General features: G+C 37.0%; 10 protein-coding genes across 10 annotated transcripts; 4 read left to right on the top strand and 6 right to left on the bottom strand.

The window, feature by feature from the left end:
• Positions 1-1,243: 1,243 nt before the first annotated feature.
• Positions 1,244-2,497, bottom strand: RPA49 (DNA-directed RNA polymerase I subunit; the record flags this gene model as incomplete). Its single annotated transcript, XM_043190984.1, has 1 exon — positions 1,244-2,497. One exon carries the CDS (start codon positions 2,495-2,497, stop codon positions 1,244-1,246), a length of 1,254 nt encoding a protein of 417 aa, XP_043051661.1.
• Positions 2,498-3,177: 680 nt separating this feature from the next.
• On the top strand, positions 3,178-3,585 carry DPH4 (uncharacterized protein; the record flags this gene model as incomplete). The annotated part of the gene is made up of 1 exon (XM_043190983.1): positions 3,178-3,585. One exon carries the CDS (start codon positions 3,178-3,180, stop codon positions 3,583-3,585), a length of 408 nt encoding a protein of 135 aa, XP_043051660.1.
• A 72-nt stretch (positions 3,586-3,657) lies between these two features.
• On the bottom strand, positions 3,658-8,457 carry KQ657_000126 (uncharacterized protein; the record flags this gene model as incomplete). Its single annotated transcript, XM_043190982.1, has 5 exons — positions 3,658-5,870; positions 6,299-6,309; positions 7,004-7,767; positions 8,028-8,095; positions 8,256-8,457. The coding sequence occupies 5 exons, from the start codon at positions 8,455-8,457 to the stop codon at positions 3,658-3,660; spliced, it is 3,258 nt and encodes a 1,085-aa protein (XP_043051659.1).
• A 234-nt stretch (positions 8,458-8,691) lies between these two features.
• Positions 8,692-9,417, bottom strand: MRPL16 (mitochondrial 54S ribosomal protein uL16m; the record flags this gene model as incomplete). Its single annotated transcript, XM_043190981.1, has 1 exon — positions 8,692-9,417. One exon carries the CDS (start codon positions 9,415-9,417, stop codon positions 8,692-8,694), a length of 726 nt encoding a protein of 241 aa, XP_043051658.1.
• A 229-nt stretch (positions 9,418-9,646) lies between these two features.
• MSF1 (phenylalanine--tRNA ligase) lies at positions 9,647-11,041 on the bottom strand (the record flags this gene model as incomplete). The annotated part of the gene is made up of 1 exon (XM_043190980.1): positions 9,647-11,041. The coding sequence occupies one exon, from the start codon at positions 11,039-11,041 to the stop codon at positions 9,647-9,649; it is 1,395 nt and encodes a 464-aa protein (XP_043051657.1).
• A 194-nt stretch (positions 11,042-11,235) lies between these two features.
• TAH18 (NAPDH-dependent diflavin reductase) lies at positions 11,236-13,026 on the bottom strand (the record flags this gene model as incomplete). Its single annotated transcript, XM_043190979.1, has 1 exon — positions 11,236-13,026. One exon carries the CDS (start codon positions 13,024-13,026, stop codon positions 11,236-11,238), a length of 1,791 nt encoding a protein of 596 aa, XP_043051656.1.
• Positions 13,027-13,822: 796 nt separating this feature from the next.
• Positions 13,823-15,760, top strand: KQ657_000122 (uncharacterized protein; the record flags this gene model as incomplete). Its single annotated transcript, XM_043190978.1, has 1 exon — positions 13,823-15,760. The coding sequence occupies one exon, from the start codon at positions 13,823-13,825 to the stop codon at positions 15,758-15,760; it is 1,938 nt and encodes a 645-aa protein (XP_043051655.1).
• Positions 15,761-15,807: 47 nt separating this feature from the next.
• On the bottom strand, positions 15,808-17,325 carry MSS1 (uncharacterized protein; the record flags this gene model as incomplete). The annotated part of the gene is made up of 1 exon (XM_043190977.1): positions 15,808-17,325. One exon carries the CDS (start codon positions 17,323-17,325, stop codon positions 15,808-15,810), a length of 1,518 nt encoding a protein of 505 aa, XP_043051654.1.
• Positions 17,326-17,474: 149 nt separating this feature from the next.
• On the top strand, positions 17,475-20,086 carry KQ657_000120 (uncharacterized protein; the record flags this gene model as incomplete). The annotated part of the gene is made up of 2 exons (XM_043190976.1): positions 17,475-18,368; positions 18,665-20,086. 2 exons carry the CDS (start codon positions 17,475-17,477, stop codon positions 20,084-20,086), a joined length of 2,316 nt encoding a protein of 771 aa, XP_043051653.1.
• A 1,723-nt stretch (positions 20,087-21,809) lies between these two features.
• KQ657_000119 (diacylglycerol kinase) lies at positions 21,810-22,853 on the top strand (the record flags this gene model as incomplete). The annotated part of the gene is made up of 1 exon (XM_043190975.1): positions 21,810-22,853. The coding sequence occupies one exon, from the start codon at positions 21,810-21,812 to the stop codon at positions 22,851-22,853; it is 1,044 nt and encodes a 347-aa protein (XP_043051652.1).
• Between the last annotated feature and the right edge of the window lie 29 nt (positions 22,854-22,882).

Genomic DNA, 22,882 nt, shown 5'->3' with positions numbered 1-22,882 from the left:
TAAACTCAACTATGACTGAAAATGCAAATCAACAATATGAAGGAATGAACAATAAGATAAAGAAATAGTATAATAATTGTTAATATTACTTGCATCATTGAAGCACCGGCCTTACGTATATTCACCCCTATATGCCGTTCAAACCCCCAAACACAGCCCAGCTGGTTTCGTTTTCATTAGTTGATCTACCAGTAGTATTTAGAGCTGTTCCCGATAAAGATCTTTTTAATCCATTCCACAGCATTCATCAATCAAATTCTATCGAGGAAAGCTTGAAGATTTGACAAGGCTTGGCTCGTTTATGCGCGATGCACTTGCTTCCAAACCTTTCAAGTAGACATTACAGTCATATTTGCTGCAAATATTTCCTTTGCTTTCCCGACTTTCGCCTTGGTCCAGTTGTTTTCTTTATTCCCTCTTCTCCTTGGTCTTAACAGCCGACCGTGCATGTCTTTCCGTGATCGAATTCCCGCAACCCAATCAGCTTTTTTCTGTGGAATGTGTCAAAATATTTGAGACAGATGGTAGCGAGTCCTAGTATAGGGAGATTAAACCTTGCGTTACACAAGCTACTTGGTACTTAAAAATGTAGGCTGAGTATCTTTAGTTAAAAATGGGGCAGTGCCTGTAGTTCGTATTATTTTTCCGGATTATGGCATAGCCACTTGGTTTTGTGAACTCCATATTAAGTACCTTGACTAGAGAATCTAGATAAATGCACAGTTGACATATCGTAAACCCAGCTGTCAAATTAAATGCTTGGCATTAAGAATACCTAAACTTGGACCGGAATCACAATTAATGGATTTTTCAAGTAAATGCGAAATTATAACACAACACAACATAAGACACCAGGAACTCTATTCAGAGTTTTGAAATAAAGCCTGTTTGTCTTTTTCTCTTGCTACAGTAGGTGGCTATGCCAAACCATACCCCGACGTTCAAAAAAAATAAAAGGCATTTACAAATAAGCTGGCGTGTTCAATGTTACCTCATATATGCATGGAACGAGAATATTACTAAGTGAGTGCTGGGTTATTGCTCGGGTGACAGCTAATACGATATTGTTTGCTTGCTCCGGTTTAACTTACTACAAGTGCCTCATTCACTGATATTTACACAAACAAATTGTTGTGACCATCAATGAATGAAAAAAATTTGTTTAATTGGATATGCTCCATTTCGAAATCCTCCTTATTCTATTTATCTTCTTACATTATGCTATATATATGCACATGCCTCTTTAACGAGCCTTTCTACCTCGTCTTGCCATTTCAGGTAACTTGAATGGAACCTTCAAAGTAGCAACCTTGTATGTTGATGCGTTAGCCTTAGGAATACCAAATGCTTCTGCTTGTGCAACTGTAGCACTTTTGATGGTTGCACCCAATGCCTTACACAACCCAACCAAACGAGCAGGTTTCATATTCAACTCGTGAGCTAATGGAGGTAATTCAATCATGAAATTATCAATGTGCATAATGAGTGCTAATAAATAGCAAAGTAATTTATCTTCATGACTAGGATCAATAACAAAAGACCGATCTTTAGATTTTCCAAATTGTCCAGCACGAGCAACCGCAAATCTTTGCAAGATACCGTCAATTAAAACTTCACTAACATTATTGTCTAAAGCTTCCATTAATGATTGCTTATCTCTAACTCTTCTGTTTTCGTAAACACCAAATAATAAAGAAGCATACATCAACAACTGTAACTTTTCTGTGTTCTTTGATGCAAGAACTTGATTTAAATGCTTAGTGACGTATGATGACTTACCATAGGGCATGAATTCCAATCTCTTCTTTTCGTCATGTTCCTCAGTTATGCCTTGGGTTCTAAGGAATGCCCATTCCTTCTTCGGTATTATATCGAAGACCCTGTACACGTCTTCTACTCTGGTGGCATCAACGTTACAGGCTGGGGTAGGACGGTCATGGCTCATAGCTGTATCCATTTCTTGTCTTGTGGGCAAGTCAGCGGTAGCATCATTAAGAGTGTCCACAATGTCTAGTTCCACGTCCTTCAACTTATCAGCATCAACTCTGTTTCTCTCCAAGTTGGTGATAGCAGCCTTGGCCTTCTTTGTACCAAAAGCTTCACCCAATGCGTTTCTTTGCTCAATATTACGGAGACCAGCCAGTTTGATAGCTGGACCCTTGTATACTCTCTTTGCTTTAGCACGAACGCCCCCGTTGATCACTGGTGTTTTATACAACTCAACACTTTTATGAACAGCATCGTAGATAGCAACAATGTAATCATTCTCATCATCCAGAGCTGTAACTCCGTTGTATTCTAACGTAGCACTTTCTCCGTGCAATGCAAAGGCATTATTCTTCTTATGTTGGTAAACATCAAATTGGGCATCCCTAGGTATTGACATCCCATTGAAGAAAGATCCCACAACAGCCACGGGTTCTTCTGTCAAAGAAGTAACACGAATTTCAGCCGTGGAACTCTTCGAACTTTCTCTTTTTCTCTTAACACCACTCATAATATTGAATGTATAGAATAATATGAATAATTTTATGCTTTATAAAGAATGATTTAATATGGTCAAATTTTTTTGCGATGAGCTATTATACACTTTAGAGTCACGTGATTTTTCACGTTTTCAGCTCTAAAGATAAACTGTAAAGTAACGGCTATTATGTATCTTTTACAATTCTAAGACACATATTACCAATGTAATTGAGCCATCTTCCCATGCGTATATTGTATTTTTCCCAATGCATATAATTTTCCAATGTTTTGGTCTACATTAATGTGTTACATTTGCTAATAGAGATTTTAAGGTACTTATAAACCAACATTTGGTTTAAATGATAGGGCTATTAGGTGAAATTATATTATAAAATAAGAGAAGAGACTTGATGATGCCCATAATTATTGGTTTACAATAAGTGCCCTTGTTAGTAAAGTACATAGAGGGTAATTAGTTTGGTAAATTTAACCGTGTATTATGTAATCAAACGACTCATCTCACCCTCCACAATTTACTGCGTAATATCGCAGAGCAGTATAGTATTGGTTGGCATCACATACATATATTAGTTTGAACCAAGTTCAATGTCGCCCGATCTACTACTGGGTGTTGAAAATAAGTACAGCCTTTATGAGGTCTTAGGTGTTGAAGGGACGGCAACACAAGCAGACATAAAACAAGCATATCGAATGCAGCTTTTGTCACTACATCCAGATAAAACATTAGGACGCAGCACCAATGAGTCCACAATAATAGGACACCTTAAAGAAGCATATAGTATTCTTCTGGACCAGCAATTACGTAATGAATATGATAGGCACCTTTTGGAGAAAGCTAAGAAGCAGGGGATGAATGCTGATGGAGTTGGGTTGGATCAATACTCATTGGATGAATTTACAGCAGACGAAATTAAAGGTATATGGTCAATGGCATGTCCTAGATGTGAATCCGAAGGAGGAATGGAATTGAATGAAGGGGATTTAGAAAATGGTACAACTGATGGAGAATTTGGGTTACAACTTGCTCTTCAGTGTCAAAGCTGCAGTTTATGGATAAAGGTGAAGTATTACATGGGAGATGATGAAGAAGAGGAATAAAACTTTTTGCAGTAATTTACGAAATATTAAGATGGGCTTCACTTTCGTTATTTATGCATTACAGATTTCATATTAGTTGGAATGTTGCTGAAGATTCCAAGTAGTTTCCGCTTCACAAACTGCACTCAAGGCCATACCCATGGCTTTAAAATCTGTCATCAAGCTCACATGGCCACAGTCACTAACAAATTTCCCCACAATATATCCTCGACCTGTTTTTGGATCGTATTTGTTGAAATTTTTCTTTTCGGGCATAAGAAATTTCAGATTCACAACACCATCTCCATGCCCATAATAAAACTCATAGTAATTACCATCTTTAATATCCTGTCTATGCCTTACCACAGAAAACCGGACCGATGGAACTGTATTACCATACACTATTGCCATAGGTGGGTATTTATCAGCCAATTCTTCCTTGAATTCTAACCCACTCAAGAATTCTTTGGTGGCCGCTAACGTTTCAGCCAAGTAGTTATATGATTCGGTAAACGAAAAAGAATAAGGTAGCGACTTTGGGCCAATTTCAGGTTCACTTGTCGAATCTAAATCGTTGTCAAAAGTTTCGGTTTCAGGGAAGTATGGAGATGTTGGAGATCGAAATCTTGTTAGTGTTGAAGAAGTTTTACGTAACTTCAGGGAAATGTTGAAAAATGAATGGGTAGAATCTGATGTTGAATTTATAGTCAGCGATCTTGACAGATATGCTAAACTTTCATTATTCTTTGTAGTCATATCTGCAAGGGATGCCTTTGTCAATGTTGGTGATCCGCCAGCTAATTTTCGACGTTCTAACTGCCTTCTCTTTTCCAGTACTAGTGGATTTAAGTTATACTTAACCCATACTTCAGGGTCAAAGAGGTCCAAATCGTAGGGATCGTGGGTATCTCTATTGATGAAAACACTTCCATGAAGAGGTAGAAATAAGAAACTTGACCTCATCATGAAGTTTGTTTCGTATGTCAATATTTTATCCGAAAGAATCACTGAATCGCCAAATCTTATAGGACCTAAAATATTGAGACATTCACTGGGGGATCCAACATATACAATGGAACGGAATAAATCGGGCCTTTGTTGTAAGGCACCATGAGTGATTAATCCTCCCATAGAATGGGCAATGATAAGTGAAGGTTTTCCTGTCTCATCATGAATCCTTTGCAATTCATTAATTAAGTTCTGTGAAAGAACCGGTCCACTAAGGCGCCAATCGTAACCGAACTCAACCACATTTGCATTTGGATTACTGCTCAACCGCTTGATGAGTCGACGGCAAATATCGATAGGACCTATATTCTTCAAAACTCCATCTGGAATTATATATTTGGAAGCATTAAGTTCATCTTCCTTTGTTGGACCAAGTAATAAATTGATTTTTCGAAGATTGAAACCCGCTTTTATAGGTATCCAAACTCTCTTTCTAGATTTGGCATCTCGAAGAATCGAACCTCTATATCCTCCCATTATCACAATATTCCCTTCAATCTCATCAAAAATGCTTTCCCATGGTTCTTTCTTCTTATGGTTGTTTAAGAAATCAGGAAGCAATTCACTTAAATTTGCTTGTACTGAACTTCTGACTGCTCTCATCCGTACATTATCTGTACCCTTATAATTTCTAAAATGCTCTGCTTCTTTGAATGTTTCCGTTGTTTTAACACGTTGTAGCTGCGGTCTACTTTCTTCGGATTCTTGGAACTCGGGCTCTGAAGGTCCATGTACAATCGATTGGATATGTTTATATAGGTTGGAACGAATGTTTGAAAAACCTCCAAAGGGTAAACTAAAAGAGAACACTTTTTGCGATTGATTATATTCTAACGAACTTATTTCTGCTTCATTGGCAACAACTGTTTCTTGAGCTATCAGAGGTTTTGAGCTATCGGCTAAAGGGTGAAAACTGCTTGAAGCTAGTGAATGCAGTGATTGGAGTGTTTCACGAAGAGAATCACCTCCAACAAGAGAACTAGCGTCATTCTGAGTTAATCGGCGACTTAAACTTGGACTTGAATATCCCCTTCTTCTAGTGAACGAGTTATTCAGACTACTCTCTCCCAGGAATTTGGTTTCAGAGAATTCATCACCTTCAGCTACGACATCCTCTTCTTCATCTGCATGTTCATAGTCATCTTCATCGTAATCTTCATTTTCATCATGCTCACTATCCCCATTTTTAGCGTTATCTTCATACACATTAGAACCAGATGTTTCTCTGTTACTACTTATTATATTCACCTCATCGTCGGATGTTGCTAAAGATAAATTAGATAACGTGTTTACCATTGCTGTTTGATTATTTGTCGTCATTATTGATATTAGTATCGGGGTGATTTATGTGATCCGAGTTTGATCAGCGGTACTAAACCAATTACGTTCGAGACTAAACTCACTAGTTCGGACTAAACCAGTCGTAATGTTTATGAAAAATCCGCTGTAGCCGAAAATTGAACCACAACACCAAGGGAAACCGGGTGTACTGTACAACGATAAGTAACGATAAGCGTAAACAAATTAAGTAGATTTTGAAAAGTACAAGTAAGTTATATTCAATCGAGTTTAAATGATAAATATGGGAGCTTCTAAAGTCTTACATTGTACGATAGGAAGTATCGGCTTCTAATGCCAATCGGATAGTAGCCAAAACGGCAACCACAAAAATAGTTTGTTCCGTATGCAGCACTTGATCTCTTTCATGTCCCATTTCAAAATTTACGAGTAGCGGCTCTAAACGGAGTGTGGGGAATGTCAAACAACAATTACGATATTTTCTGCTACTAAATGCTGGTATTAATTATACGAATTTGCTTTGTTGCCGGTGATGTGGTACGGAAATTCGTATTTATTGCATAGACTTTGCGTTCAAATCTTGTATCGTAATTTGACGTCAAGTAATCGATGTATTTTTACGGCATATTAAGTGCTTTTTTTTACAAGCAAGAAACTCACATATTTGGATATTGCTTTTGACCATTAGGCATTATTTACGTCACATTGCAAATTACTATATGATTTAGATAGCATATCTTAAGCAAATTTATAGATACTCTGAAACAAATCATTTCAAACTAACAACAGTACCTTCATAAAGGTGCCAAATCTAAAATAAAATGTAAATATAAGCAAGAGCAAGCCCCATAGGGGTTTAATTTTGTTGCTGCTGCTGGAAAGAATTGCCGTGCCGTTAATCAGGCTGTTAGTATAATTCTTTTCTTTCCTGGTATTATTAGATTGTGATAGATTGTACATTTTAGTGATGAAGCGGTCGAGACTCACGGAGTGTCGATTCCGAGTTCGACTGGCCGCTGCAGTAACCATTGGTAATGTGACATTGTTTGCAAGTTGTAGCGTATGCACTACATCATTAGCATCTAAACCGTATACAGCCGAAGCTACCGATGAAGGTATCAAATTCTGTGACTCAAATAGTTTGGTTCTATGAATAATTTTTTGTCTCAAGACTTTTTTGGCCCGATCAATAACACTTTTATTGAGGTCTGGTTCGTTGTATTGATATACAATACCGTCTTTCTGCTTGGTGTTTTGAGTGACAAACTTGTACAACTGTCGCCAAGCAGCTCTCCCAAATGACGTTGATACTTTCAGCGCTCCAATTCGAGCTCTTTCACTAAAATATGCAGCAACAGAGGTAAATGCTGGTGACATAACTGTCTCGTGTCCGAGCTTTTGTATTTCCCTTACAAGTGGGAGCTGAGTGAATATTCCTCCAAGCAGCATTTGATTATTACCTTCTGAATCTCGTTTATAATTCTCGGTTTCATTGGTATTTCCAAGAACTAAATCCTTCCGACCTATGTATGAAATATTGTAGACGTTAATAGTTGGGTGGTCCTTCTTATTGAGGTAATAGTATCTGTAATTGCAGTCGTCATCTTCTGAATCAGAGTTCATAAAACTGTCGTCATCACTATAATCTGGTTCACAATGGGCGTCTAAATCGGAATCTGTATCTGTATCATCATAGAGATATCGATATTTCGTAGAGACAGAACCTTCTTCGCAAACTTCTTCCTCGTCTTCCTCTTCATCTTCCTTAGAGTCATCGGGTTTATTCATGAAGTATTCTAGAATACCACGAAGCAGCTTGGCTCTTGCAGTCACATTGCGATCATGAAACGGAACCAAGGTGATATTTAGAGCTTCTTCCGTAGACGTACGACCAACCTCAGAGCACCATATAGTAGCACTAATTGACAAGAGAATGCACACGCTTATCCAATGCATTTGGCGTCTAATTGTGTAGAGTATAACGTTGTTCAAGTTTGGAACCTAAATAATAATAAAAATCGCAACCGTTTAAAATTCAATCACAAAAGTATACCCTTAGTGCACACCAATAATAAAAATTCAGACTATGCTCCATGATCAAGAATCCTTTTTTGACGTTCCAAATCTTTCAGCCAATTATCTAATTCTCGAATTACTTCTTCTAACTTATTAACCTTGGATTCAATATCTGATACCGCCTCCACGTAGGTAGAATACTCCTTTTCTTTGACAGTTAGTATATCTGGCCAATGCATCATTGGAATAGGACAGTAAGGAAATTGTGGAAATGAGAAGATTCGTTCAATATTATTATAACTTCCTTGATTGTTACTAGCTGGTAGTATCATGTGCAATTCCCTTTGCCATTTATAACTTAAACATACTCATGATTTCTAGTTTTCGAGAACTGGCATCGATCGAGCTCAAACTTTGTTCTAATTTAATGTAGTTTAAAGATTGGTTGGTATTCAAGTTCTCCAACAAGTTCAAATCAACAGTTGTAGCATCTGTATCGCTTTCCACTATCTTTGCTACCACGTCCAATGCGTGACTAGTCAACTTAGCGGTTTTGGCCGGAACAGACATGCTTGCTCAAAAGAAGTAGATGCTTATCGTAATACGTGGAGTTTGGTTTGTTTTTCTTTATAAGCCATAATAAGTAACATAGAAGTTACAAAACTATTACAATAGTTAAAAAAATATCTCTTCAATGCTGAAATTTCAAATTATAGTTTGATTTGATTCTATATTTGATATTCATAAAGTCTATGTATATACTAACATCTTTATATGTACAAGATAAAAGATTATTGACCGCATTCAGCGACCTCTGTAAGAACGGTACATTTCTTCTTCTGAAGCAACCACATTAGCCCATTTTCGACTAGGCTTTTCATTGAACTTTTCTTTATAGTCGATTGGAGCAGGTACTTTATCTATGAACAGCTTTAACCCAACTCTGATTGGAGATTCCTTAGTGACAACTTCACAAACACCTGGTAATTTGGCTGCTGCCTTTCTAAAGGCTTCTCTCATCACCTTATCGTGAATTTCTCCACGTACTTCAAACAAAATTTTCCCGGTTGGAACTCTAACAGCCCAGTGATCAAAGGCACCTTTACCTTTACCCATTCTGGTTTGGTTACCCTTGACACAAACAGCCAAGTTGCATGCCAACCTACGGATCAACTGACCTCCAAAAGGCTTGATTTCTCTTAAAATAACCTTATCTGCTTCTTTCAATTGTGCTGCAGTCATCCGAGTACCTTCAGTCTTCAAACGCATACCATATTGGCCATATTGCAAAGTATTCCCCTTGATAGAACCACCAGTTCTAACAGGCACTTTTCCCTTCATAGCCTTTCTGATACGCTTATAACGAGGAGCATATTCATGCTTAAGTCTCTTGAATGTTAAATTCATGGTATTCAAAGGCGTTGGAGACTTGGTCATCAACATGGTTGAAACGGGTCCTGAAGAAGAAAAGGGGGCAGACTTCACCCCTCCAAAAATACTTCCAAGCATCGACTTCCCAAACCCAAACATCGTTTTTGGTAACAAAATTGGTTCAGTTGGTTAAGTCAATAGTTCTTATAGAGTCACTTGCTTAAGCTCAAAGTAAGAATCAAATTTTTTTCAACAGAGTTCTTACCAAAAGTCACACAAAATCGCACATACTAAAAATCTACTAAAGATTTACCATAGTTCTGTCTATTTGAATATGTACAAGTTGATTAATAAAGCACAGCAATGTGGCAGGAAGTTTTGAATAAAGTTAACGGATTTTGACGTTGAAATTTTCTATCAATTCTTGTTCCACACCTTCTTGAATCTTGTTTATCTCTTCTCGGGTTAGGTTTCTATCCATTGATTGATAATTGATTCTGTAGCATTGAGAAGTTTTCTTTGTCTTTGGATGAAGAAATTCATCTATTAAAGTAACGTTTTCAATGAGATCGCCTCCCTTAGAACGAATAATTTCCATAACGTCATTCACATGTAGTTGAGAATCTGGTGGCAGCCAAAAGGAAACATCACGCTTAATACCTGGATATTTGGAATAAGGTGCAAAAGTAGAAATACGACCCTGGACAAATTGATTTTTGAATCTTTCATCAAGTGACCAGAAAAGACGAATATCAGGTATACCAAATAGTAACATGGCAATTCTATCCAATCCAATTCCAAAAGCCCAGCCAAATTTGTGTTCTCCTAAATTGGAGTTGCGTAAAACTTGGTTCTGAACAACACCACATCCGCAACATTCAAGCCATTCACCCTTCCACCAAACTTCGATTTCCCAAGAGGGAGAAGTCCAAGGGAAATATGCTTCAACCCATCTAACTTTCAAGGGTTCATTCAAGTATTCTTCAGTTGAACCAGCCAATTTGGCCGAGATACGGGCATTTTCAAACACCTGGTTTACCAAATACTCAATAGTTTTCTTTAAATGAAGTGATGCTAATTCACATTGTCTATCGGTCATGTAATCCTGTTTAGGGTTCTCGGAGTTGAAGGTTTTGTTTTCACGGAATGGATCTTCAACAATAATGTCAGTTTGTGGAATAGCTGCAATATCTTTCAACATCTGCAGCTCCCAATCTTCATCCTCTTGAGACCATAATCTAGCACCTTCCAATTGATGAAAGGCGGGGTAATGAGTTCTGTCAACTTCGTCTCTTCTATAAACATCTGCAGTGATAAAGTAACCTGGAGTTTTACATTCTTGAAAGCATTCATGTTCATGGGCTGAAGTGTGTGTTCTCAATAAATAGTCCTTATTTAAATAATATGTATCTGATTTTGACCGTCCCGGGTGATCTTGAGGGAATCCTAACACATCAAAATTTTGAAATGGGGTAACTAATGGTTTGAAATCGTTATAGTACGTGTACCCCATGTCCTTGAAAGTTGTCTCAACTAACTCCTTCAAAATTCCTATTGGATGATTAACATCCTGATGCAATTGTCTCTTGGTTAATTCAAGGATATAAGGAGGAACATTAGTCCATTCGTCTGTCTTGAATGTTTGACCATCTAACTCTATTTCACTGGGGAACTTAGAGCTATAAAATCTTTTTGACCTGTTCAAAGTCAGCAATGGACCACCAAACCCACCAAACAAATTGGAGGTAAGAGGCTTCAATACGGGCCGCGCTACACGGTACATCTGTAAATGGTTTGAATAGTTATCTTAATTTAGCTGACGTTATGCTGTAAGCACCCTGTTCATTTAGTCTTTGGATGGTTGGACTATTTCGAATTTTCAAGTTGGTATGCGCACTAGCAATCTGGTTTTAGGGCGTTTTGCCTATGTGTAATAGTCTATATACGGTCTATATTTACATACATATATATTAATGATTACCAGGTTTCTTGTAAATAGCGACCTTTGCTTTCCATAACAAACAAGTACTTCTCGGCTTCTTCTTCAGTCATGTTATCCACTAGTTTTAAAATTTCTACCAAAGTAATTCGTACTTCACGTGGCATTTTACCATTCGACCCACAAAGATAGAAAGTTGCATCTTGGTTCAATATTAAGTCCCCAACAAGCTTTGCCTGTTCATAGAGCTTATGTTGAATATATTTCACGTTATTAGTGGCTTCCCTGGAGAACACTGAGAAATTTTTAAGATCTTCAGTTCGATCCCATACCAGACGGAAGAGATAATCTTTATCCAGATACCTACATCCATAAAATAGATATAGGTTTTGTGGATATTTCTCTTCAACCAGATTCTCTACGAGAGACTTCATGGGTGCTATACCTGTACCTGTTGCTGCCAATATAATGGGTTTATCTTTAGGGAAGTGCATATTAGAAGCATGAACTGAAAATACTATTTTATCTCCTTCGTCTAGAGATTTCAACCACGTCGAGCAAAGTCCCTTTCTAGTCTTCCGCATAATGGTCTTATACTCCACTAAAGCAATAACCAATTCAACTTCATGTTTACTTGGACAAGAAGCAATCAGAAATAATCTTGGCTTAATAAAGGAAAATAAGTCAAGGATGTATTCCACGGGAATCTCTAAATTATTTTCAAACTCAAGAAGTGTTTCTAAAACCAGTCTTCTTGGTCGATTTGCGTAATTGTATAGTTCTTCACTTTCATTTATGTTGGAGAATTCTTTGGCTCTTTCCTTTTCTCTTTCTCCATCTTCCGTCAGGCCATCAATGAAATGCCACAACGTAAAGAAAAAAGATCTTGTAGGTACTTGAGATAAATCCAAATGATGAGTGAGCAAGTTTCTCAACGTGAGATCTTTAATTATACCTCCTTGAACACCAAAAAGATTGCCACTAATAGAGAGTGGCTTATCAGCGAGAGGAATCCAATGAGATTGAGATTTCAAAAGAGCTTCGACATCTTCTTCAGAATTAGAAGGGTATAATGCAATTGTATCACCTGGAGCATACGAGATTTCAGTATCACTATGAATGACAACTCTGCGTACATCTTGAAAGTGGTTTTCAGAAGTAACTCTTTCCTTGACTAATATAGTTCCTTGAAGGACTTCATTTGCCATATCATCTTTGACACTAGAATTTCTCGAAAGAGAGGTTTCTTTTGCATTACCTTTGGTAACAACTTCTGGTGAATCTTGAGCTATTTGAACTTTGAATTCAGGCTCAAGTAAAATCTCATCATCAACAGAAATTGCATCTGGAATATGACGTTGAATTGATGCTAACAATTCTTCTTCCCAAATCTTGTAATAGCCATCAATGCCTTCTGCTGATAACTCATCTGCTTCACTACTTGGACTTAATTCTTGACAACCTAATTGCTTCATACGAGTATGAATCTTTTTGATACCATAGTTGAATTTGGGATACGAAGAATCTCCTAATCCAAATGTGGTCAATGAAATGTGATCAAATAAGTCGTTAGGTAACTTCTTTCGAAGAATGAACTGCATGAACTTCTTAGCATTCCTGGGAAGTTCGCCTTGGCCAGTTGTTGAACATATAATAATCAAATACTCAACATCTGTGACCAACCGTTTCAATTCAAAATCATCTAATGTTGAAAGCACAGTTTGGACTTGGTAATATCTCAACCTTTTCGATAAATAATGTGCATAATCTTGCGCATTCCCTGTTTCCGATCCATATAGGATGGTGATCTTCTGTCGTTCAATACCCATTAATGTTGTTGCTAGAGGACGGTATCAGTATACAAATAATAGTTAGTAAGATTCAATTAATCAACTTGACCAGCTACACACAGGAGAATCAATCCGGGAAATTACGCCAAAGAATAGAGTGAAAACTTTTGGTAGTGTCAAAAATCAAAATTAGAGTTCCCACATGAGATAGTGCAATGATTTTAAATGGAATGTATGCTATCTCCTATCGAATATGAAAACGATATGCTATTTCTTCATGGTTCAAATCCAGTCCAAATTGTCATTAAACGTATTTTGTTCAGTATAAAATGAGAATGAATTTCATAACTGGATTGAAGCTAAACAAAAAAACTCTACCCTGATTGTCAATAGCATTCACCCATATATATCTTTCACTGACAATGATCATCTCATAAGTATTCTATATTAGAATTGTCCTAACCATGGTTGTCATCATATACTTCTTATTGTTGATTGACTCAATTGGGTGCAAAATTTCGTAAGTTATATTTCAGCTTTAAACTTCTTGCGGTCGTGTGGTGTACCATTAGTTGATGACCCACCAACGAAAAACGATAACCCAGAAGCGTACACACACTCATACATAAGAACGTAACTGCAACTCCATACAATACAATTCCCCTCTTACCAACTTCAGTTACCAGCACCGCATAGTTACATTGCTGTATATATTTTACACCAATTGAGCCGTTATCAAGAAAAGTAAGAAACTGCTGTCGATCTTGTTACTGAGTTCATTTACATTTGTTGTTTAATCTGATTCGTTCCGTTTGTTGTTGTATATTTGCATGAAATGGCAGTGAAAAGAAAGGCAGGACACTCCTCGGGAACTCCCAAGAAGAGTAAAGCTAGTTCCGTTGGACCAGCTGAGTTCCAGGCTTTCTATGCTAATACTATGGAGTTGGTAAACGAATTAAAGGTAGAAGATAAGTTACTTGTTGCTCCATTTTTAAAGTTACCTTCAAAGAAGTTATATCCTGATTATCTTGAGGTTATTGAAAGACCGGTGACTATTGGAGATATACAGAAGCACGTGGCTAAAAATCTGTATTCAACTTCATCAACTGATGAATTTGTTGGAGACTTCAAGTTGATGTTAGACAACGCAGCTAAATACAATGACCCAGATTCTTGGATAGTGGAGGATGCTCAACGTATATATGATTTTGTTCAAGAGCAAGCATTGGAGTTTTCCAAACAGCTGGAATTGAACGAAAGAGAATCGCTTGAATCTCCTAGATCAAGCAAACAAAAATCAGTTGGTGAAGAAATTGAAGATGATGACGGTAATGATGGTGAGCCATTAACCCTAGCAAAGTTACCAGATCATTTGAAAATACTTTTAAATAAGGTGATTGAACATGAGTTTCCAGAAGATGGAGTACTTAGTGGTCCCTTCATCGAAGATGTTGATAGGAAAGAATATCCTGAGTATTTCGAAATAATAAAAAATCCTACTTCCTTCAATAAAGTCAGGCTGATGTTAGAGAACAAGAAATTATTCTCTGCTAAGTTAACTATTAGTGAGAACTTGGACAAATTTCATGATGCTGTGATGCTTATTTTCAAGAATGCTCAAGAATTTAATCACCCGGATTCCTTAATACACCAGGATGCTGTGAAACTTCAAACATTTTTTGAGGAATTATATTCTGACTTCAGTAGCAAACTCGAAAAGGGTTCAGGATCTCCTAAAACCAAGTTGAAACTTAAATTAGTTGTACCCAAGAAGGAAAAGTCACTCAAGTTGACACTCAAGGGAAAATCACAAGAATCAGAACCAGCTCCAAAGAAAAAAGATCCAAGAGGAAGGAAGAAGAAAGCAGTAGCAACCAAAGTAAAAGTCGAGGAGGAAATAGATGAAGCTACTGCTGACGAGGATGATGATGAAAACGTGCAAGTTGTTAATGGTGGTTCTGATGTGGAAATGAGTGAAGGACAATCAGACAGTGAAAAGCCTGATCTAGATACTGATGATGAATATGATGGAAAAAATTCCAAACCAGTTAAAGAGGAAGCAAGGGATATGCCACAACCATTGGTTGGTAGTAATGTACTTGGAAAGGGACTCCCCAGTAAACACCCAGAAGAACTTTCAATTCAACAAGTATCCATTGTCAACTCCGTTTCGAATATCAGTGGCTTCTTGCAACAGGTTGCTGGACAAGAACAGTACAATACACCATCACTTATTGCCAATAAAAATAGATCTACACATTCGGCATTATTCCCTTCACTCCCAACTCACACATTGGCAACCTTTTTTGATTATCGGTTTCCCACTTCGGGTTACTCCCAACTGCAATATACTCTCTCCTTACCTTCGAACACTCCAGCATTGGTGAATTTTAAGGTTTGCTTGCACCCTTTAATTCAAGAAGTTACCAGATCTGTTATTTCCGGTGGTCTGGGAGCAATCAATGCATTGTCGGAAGAGGAATTCCAATGTCAATTTGTTCTTAACGATGAGGAGGTAAATGGTGGAGCATTGGTAGAACAAGACGATGGACAAGTAGTATTAAATTATGACGTGAGATTCAGTTTTGGTTTGAATATTTTGGTGTTCTACTGTAAACTTGCACCAAGTCTTAGTAAGAGAATAAAAACAAAAACTCCAAGCAATGATACAGAAGAACTACAGGGTAGACATACTAGGCATCAACTTCAACAGCTTAAAATGTCTTGGGATGTGGAAAAGTTCACTCTTTATGTTGTACGGAATAATTATTGATCTTTGTATTTTATGTATAATATTAAAAAACATAAACCTATTAAAATCTATTTACCAATGCAGAAACTGGAAAATACAACTCCTAAAACCTCTTCCACTCCGATGGTGTCACCAGTGATCTTTCCGATTCCTTCAACAGATTGTCGAAGAGATTCTGTAGCCAACACGATTTCATCTTGATTCTTCCAGTACTTAAATTGTTCGATACCATAGATGACATCATTAGATAGCAAATCTTGAGCTCTTGTTGATATTACCATAGGATCGTGATCATCTGTGAGAGTAATTGCTCTGAACAACTCAATTAAGTGTTGGTTCAATTTGTCTAATCCAGCACCTGAAACACAGGAAACAGGAAAAATTTGAACATGGGGAATCTCTAATAATTTAGAATACTCGTTAACCAACTTTTTCAGAGCATTATTATTCTCTTGAACAAGAAGGTCTTCTTTATTCAATACTATTAGTATCAGTTTCCCTAATTCTTTTAGTTCTTTGATATGATCAACAAAATGTTTATGTTCGGGTGAAGTTAAATCTAAATTAACTGGGATAACAGCTAATGCCAAATCACCCGTTAAAGATTTCGATTTTGCTCGACGTATTCCCTCAACCTCAATCTTATCTGCTAATTCTGGAGCTCTAATTCCTGCCGTATCACCAACAACTATCTTGTAGCCACCAATATCTAAGGGTACATCTATAATATCCCTTGTAGTACCTGCGATGTCACTCACTATGGCAGCTTCTTTATTTGCCAAAATGTTCAATAAAGAAGATTTACCCGCATTAGGAGGACCCAAAAGTGTGATGTTTATACCTTTCAAAAGTATATCTGATGCTTGAGCTCTTTGTAAAAACGTTGATATTTCCTTTTCCAAAGCTTCCACTCGAGCTGCAGCCTGATCAAAGAGTTCATTGGAATCATCCAAATGTTGATCTTCTCCAAAATCAATGATCGTAGTCATTAATGCAATTGTCTGAACTATTTCCTCTCTCCAATGTCTGAAAAGACGTTTATTATCACCTTTCAATGATGCTAAAGCTGCTATCCTTTGAGATTCTGTTTCAGCATCAATCATTTCTCTGATCCCTTCAACTTCTGTAAGATCAAACCTACCATTCATAAATGCTCTTTTGGAAAACTCACCTTGTTCGGCATATCTTATGTTTATATTTTGTTGAGGATCATGAAGCTTCTTAATTGCTTGTAATACTGACTTGACGATGGCATTACCTCCATGAAGATGCAACTCCAACAGGTCTTCTCCAGTAAACGTTTTGGGAGACTTGAAGTATAATGTCAATGCCTCGTCTAGAAGAATATCCCTCTCAGGATCATATATTTTTCTTAAACTTGCAATCCGAGCTTTGGGTTCGTTAGTAGTACGGGTTAGTTTATTGTAGATGTAATGAGATTGGGACCCAGAAATCCGAACTACTCCAATGGCAGCTCTGCCCAATTTAGTAGAAAGGGCATAAATTGTAGGACTTGAGGTATCACTCGATATACTCCTCTTTGATAGCCATGAAGCCTGGCCCACAAGTATACTTCGGGAAAACATATCCGATCACCTATAGCCTTGGACCAATGAATGATTAACTGGTAAATATGGGGATGCGATGCGATTTAAAAATTGTGGAGAACAATTGGAAACGATTCAGTTTAGAAAACTAAGACTAATTCATTTGCTGTGCTTATTACATCTTGAGTATGGTTCCTAAAACATCGTTACAATCGCTTTCTATTCGATATTTCCATTCGATCCTGAGATTGAGACATGAGAATCCATTGGGATTACCACGAGTTGGTCGAGATGGCAAGGAGCCTTCAGTTCCCAGAATGTCAAAAGGGTTGCCCATTAAGCAAAGAATACCCAACGTGAAAAGAATTGTATTGGTTTCTTCAGCAAAAGGAGGGGTTGGTAAATCCACTGTATCGGTAAACTTAGCACTTGGTCTTTCAAAGTTGGGGAAAAAGGCCGGTGTTTTAGATGTAGATTTGTTCGGACCTTCAATCCCGAAGTTATTCAATTTAAGTGGTGAACCAAGAATTTCCGATAACGGCAAATTGCTACCTTTAAGTAACTATGGAGTTGAAACCATGTCTATGGGGTACTTGATAGCACCCGAAAACCCAGTGGTTTGGAGAGGTTTGATGGTCATGAAGGCATTACAACAATTGTTATTCGAAGTTGCATGGTCCCCTCTTGATTATTTAGTCATAGATATGCCTCCAGGTACTGGTGATACTCAATTGACTATAAGTCAGCAATTGAAAGTTAATGGAGCGGTCATTGTTTCTACGCCTCAAGACATTGCTTTAATTGATGCGGTGAAGGGAATATCAATGTTCAATAAAGTTCATATCCCTATCCTTGGTTTGGTTCAGAACATGAGCTATTTCGTTTGTCCCAATTGCCATCATGAGTCCCATATTTTTGGATCGGATGGTGCTAAAAGAGAAGCAGAAAAATATGGATTACAAGTACTTGGTTCTATTCCTTTGAATGAACAGATATGTCTCCAATCTGATAAGGGGAAACCTATAGTTGTAGCTGATCCTCAATCTCCCTTAGCTGATTCTTATATCGAAGTTGCGCGGAAGGTGATTGAAGATTTGGAGAAGGGTCCCCTTTAAAGAAAATTAATATTGAACCAAAATTTCTTCATTACTTGTTGAATCACCAAAGAATTTTGCTCAGTTATTGGCTTTCTGTTAGCCCGTTAAATTTATCTGAGTCTTGAGTGACGTTATCATCAGGTATAATAATGAACGTTGGATTTTTTTGGATTTTTTTCATTTGGCTTGCTTCAATAGAAGTAGCGGCTAATGATAATGACTTCAACATTAAAAGGTTTAAAGAGCATATCCAAGTACTTCAAGAGTTAATTCCATCGCAGAATATTTCTACAGGTGAATTGAATGACATTGATGGTTTGGATTCTTTTAGTTTGAGGTCATTACTGAATAGTCTTCATTGGAATAAGCCTATTGACAGTTCTATGAATTCTTTAGTTGAATTACAAACAGAAGCATCAAACGGAAGAAGAACCATTACAGATATGCACCCAGTGCTAGTGGAAACCACTATGATTGCATCTCTAAGTGCTCCTGCTGAACACTCAGATTATTTCACTACTACTACTATGTATGATACTTCTACTCAAGCACATATTCTTCCTTCCCCGTCTCAAGTAACAATCCATCAAACGGAAACAAGTATTGTCAAAGTCACTGAAACAGTTACTCATTACTTTCTGACAACAGTTTCTTGGACGAATGCTTTGATGACACCAACACCTTCACCTTCACCAACTTCTTCTTCACCAACTGACGTTAATAATGTTCCTGTTTATACGAGCATCTACTCCAGCGCTTCACAATCAACAATAGGGTCTAGTTCATTTCAAGAAGACAATATTAAAGTATCTTCAAATATTCATGAGACCCAATCCACTTCTAATCTGGGATCTAAAATTGGTACTTCATTTTCCACTGCTCGTAAACCCTCCAATGTTAACGCAATTTTGAACAAGAAGAATTCTAACAGCAAATTATCAATTAATCCACAATTCAAGTACCATAATCAAGACTATAAACCATCGATTGTTCAATCATATGCAAAACCCAAAATCCCCCAGATTGGTGGGATTTGGAACAAGTTGAAAAATATGAACCATCAGTTTATTGGAAATCGTGAACCTTCCAGTGAACTTTCCTTGGATAAAAATATCCCCTTGGCAACGGAGACGGTTAAGAGTGTTTATGAAGTTGCATTAAAGGTGAAACCTACAAAAGTCCAAGATATTGAGTTAGCAAACGAATCGATACTTCCATCTAAAACTGTAACTCAGGGTTATCTGAAGACCTATCCAGCTTTTAAAATGCTGGCGGATTCGATGGTTTCAGTACAAACATTTCACATCGAAGATGGTGATTATGTTTATGATTTCATCATTGAAAAAGATCAACCACAATCTGTACCCAGGCATTCATCAAAAACACAGTTTGATATTTTGCATGTTCCTCCAGAGTTACAACATAGTGAGTTGAAGTTCACAAATGGATCTGAAGTTTCTCAACTTGCCACCGGAAATGGCATGAATCTGATGATATTGAACTCAAGTGGAGACAGCAACATTGAAGTGGGCATTGGACATGCATTGGAATATTCTAACTTACAAGACGAAACTACACAAGACTTGTTTGCAGGTATTTATAAAGAAGATGATTTTGAATTCTTAAAGAATGGCGCTACAGGGTTTATGAGTTCCAACACCATCCTTGTAACTCTTGTAGCAATGATTGCACTTTGGCTTTGAGATAAAGGAAGAAATATATATCTTTTTAAAAGTCTATATTCAATATCCCTGTAATTCGGTTTCTGATTCCTATAGTCCCATTAATAAGGATAAGTTAGTATACTTAATTAGTTACTTAACACCTTCACCCTGTATCGCCATTAATGTAACCGAGTTAGGATGATCGTTTATTACTGGTTGACTTACATTTTACTGTGTTAAAGGTGATAATCAAGGAAGTGAGGAGTATGTATTAAGGCTGAGAATGTCGTAATATTAAATGAGGTAATTGAAACTATCATTCAATAAGAAAGCTTTTAATCGAAGTTAGGGTGTTGTGCGTTAAGTTAAGTATAAGCAGTGGTGATTGCTGACAATCAACTAGTTACCTTCTTGTAAAGCTAAGCTATGCATAAGGTACCATAAGTATATTGGACGTTCTTACAATTACGATTAAATATCAATGGAACTCCACACGATTTCAAGACCAAAGTTTCTGATCTCAATTGAAAGACAATGAAATTTGCCTTGATGTATTTCATCTGCGTATTAATTTTCGCAGTCACCGCTAGAACTGCACCACCTTGCGACCATATGCTACTTAGGTTCACCTCTATTGGCTTATTGAGTCATAATGGTTCAACTGGTATCGATAATCATAATTAGTTAAGACATCTCCATAATCATAACTTTAAAGACAATATTACAGTTGGGGTGACTCAAAGCAATGAATTACTATTAGTTTAGTTGAGCAGGCAAACCAGGAAAGATGAATTTATCCGAGCTGGTGTCACTCGTTACAGATTGCTTGGGTTCGGATTAAGTTTCAGTATGATGTATGAAGACTCTGCTTTTGAATGCTTGACAGTTATTGGTAGTATGGACCATTGCTTCGCAATTAATTACGTGGTAGACCAGATCAATGCAGCCCTTTGGCATCAATACAGTTAGTATGGGTTCTTTTAGCCCCTATTAGAGGTTCGACAAGTACCAGTGTAATCATTTTGATGTCATAAATTAATGAGATAATAAAATTAACGGAATGAACCATATTAGGTTCGAATAAATGTAATCTGTATTGCAAAAGAAGTATTACCCTTGAGCAGTAAGAGATCAAGTTGAATCATCAGATTGAATCCCTGTTCTTACTTTAAATTTATTGACTAGCGATGCTTTCACTGCACTAGTAGTATAGTTGAATGTTTTTACCCGTTTGCTGGCTGCTGCTGGTCGCTGTCCTTATAGGATATGCTTCCGCTGCTCCCATATTACCAAAGAAAGTGGTATCTTGATCTCACCTTGTTCAACACTAGCTAAAGTGGGCGTGAGCACTACCTTTTCACTACCAAGAAATACTTCACATGCATGTGCTAATGCAATACCTAGATCAAAATATTACTTCTTTTTGTTACACATTTGTTGGCAGTTGCGGGTCATTGTTTTTAGGATTATGCACGACCATTTGTTTGTTTAAAACATTTCCTATTCTACAAATGTAGATGGGGCTTCGGTGAACTAAGATGTATTATATATTTATAGTATTGTGAAATATAAGGTTCCTATTGATAAAGATACATATTATAAGACAAGATTGATTACGTTGTATTTGTATGATCTTTGCGTACTTTCGTCTGTTACCTTTGTTCACAACTTTGAATCAAATATATTCCGTTTAAAGTAATAATACTGCAAGCAATAATTACAACATTCAAGTACCTTTGAAGCAAAAGCTAATATTCCGTTTATGTCAACGTCAGTTCCTTCTACGCCAAGAGTTCTGAAGATCTCTAGAACTCCTAAAACTACAGGAAAAATCATCACCAAACGATACATGCGTACCCCAGATGGCAAGCGCACAATGTTAGAATTTAACGATAGAGATTATGATGAAAGTCAAGATGCCACTTATATATATGAGGAAAGTGAAGATGAGGATGATCTGTATTTGGATGATGAGGATGATTTGATTATTGAAGAAAAGGAAATTGATTCAAGTGAAGTGGAATCTAGAGATGAAACTGAATCAGCTACTTCAACCACTACTTTAAAAGTTAGTGATGAGATTGTAAATGATTTCCATAACTATATTGCAGGTATGGGTCAGTTCCGTCAATTCCTTTTCAAACATGAAATTCCTAGGAAAGTTTTTCATTCATCTATTGGTTTTGTTACTTTGTATTTATATACAATTGGAGTCCAACATCAACAATTGATCCCAGTTTTTATAGGGTTGTTTGCCGTGCTTTTCGTTAATGATTATGCTCGGATGCATAACCCGGAATTTAATCGAAAGATGGTTAAATTTTTCACGTTGATTGCTAGAGAAAGTGAAGCCAATGAATACAACGGTACATTATGGTATGTTGCTGGATTGTTCATTGTGTTTATGTTGTATCCTAAGGATATTTGTGTTATGAGTTGTCTTTTATTGAGTTGGGCCGATACTTCTGCTTCTACTTTTGGAAGAATGTTTGGTAAGTATACTCCAAAGGTTTCCAAGAATAAGTCACTTGCTGGTTGTATGGCAAGTTTTATCACTGGTATTGCATCTTGTTATGTTTTCTACGGATATTTTGTTCCTCATTACAATGAAAAGGTTAATGGACCAAACGATATCTTCTGGACCCCAGAAAATAGCAAATTGACTATTCACATTTATTCTCTTCTTTCTGGACTTGTGGCCAGTTTCTCTGAGGGAATTGATATTTACAAGATTGATGATAACTTTACTATCCCTGTACTATCTGGGTTTTTTTTGAATCTCGTTGTTAAGTTGGCTCATAAATGAGAGTCTATGTTTTATGAATTTTTTTTGAA

Source organism: Scheffersomyces spartinae, assembly GCF_019049425.1.
Source record: "Scheffersomyces spartinae strain ARV_011 chromosome Unknown scaffold_1, whole genome shotgun sequence".
In the NCBI taxonomy this organism is placed as follows: domain Eukaryota; kingdom Fungi; phylum Ascomycota; class Pichiomycetes; order Serinales; family Debaryomycetaceae; genus Lizanozyma; species Lizanozyma spartinae.
Note: the sequence above shows the minus strand (reverse complement) of the source record. Positions and strands in the feature narration are given on the sequence as shown.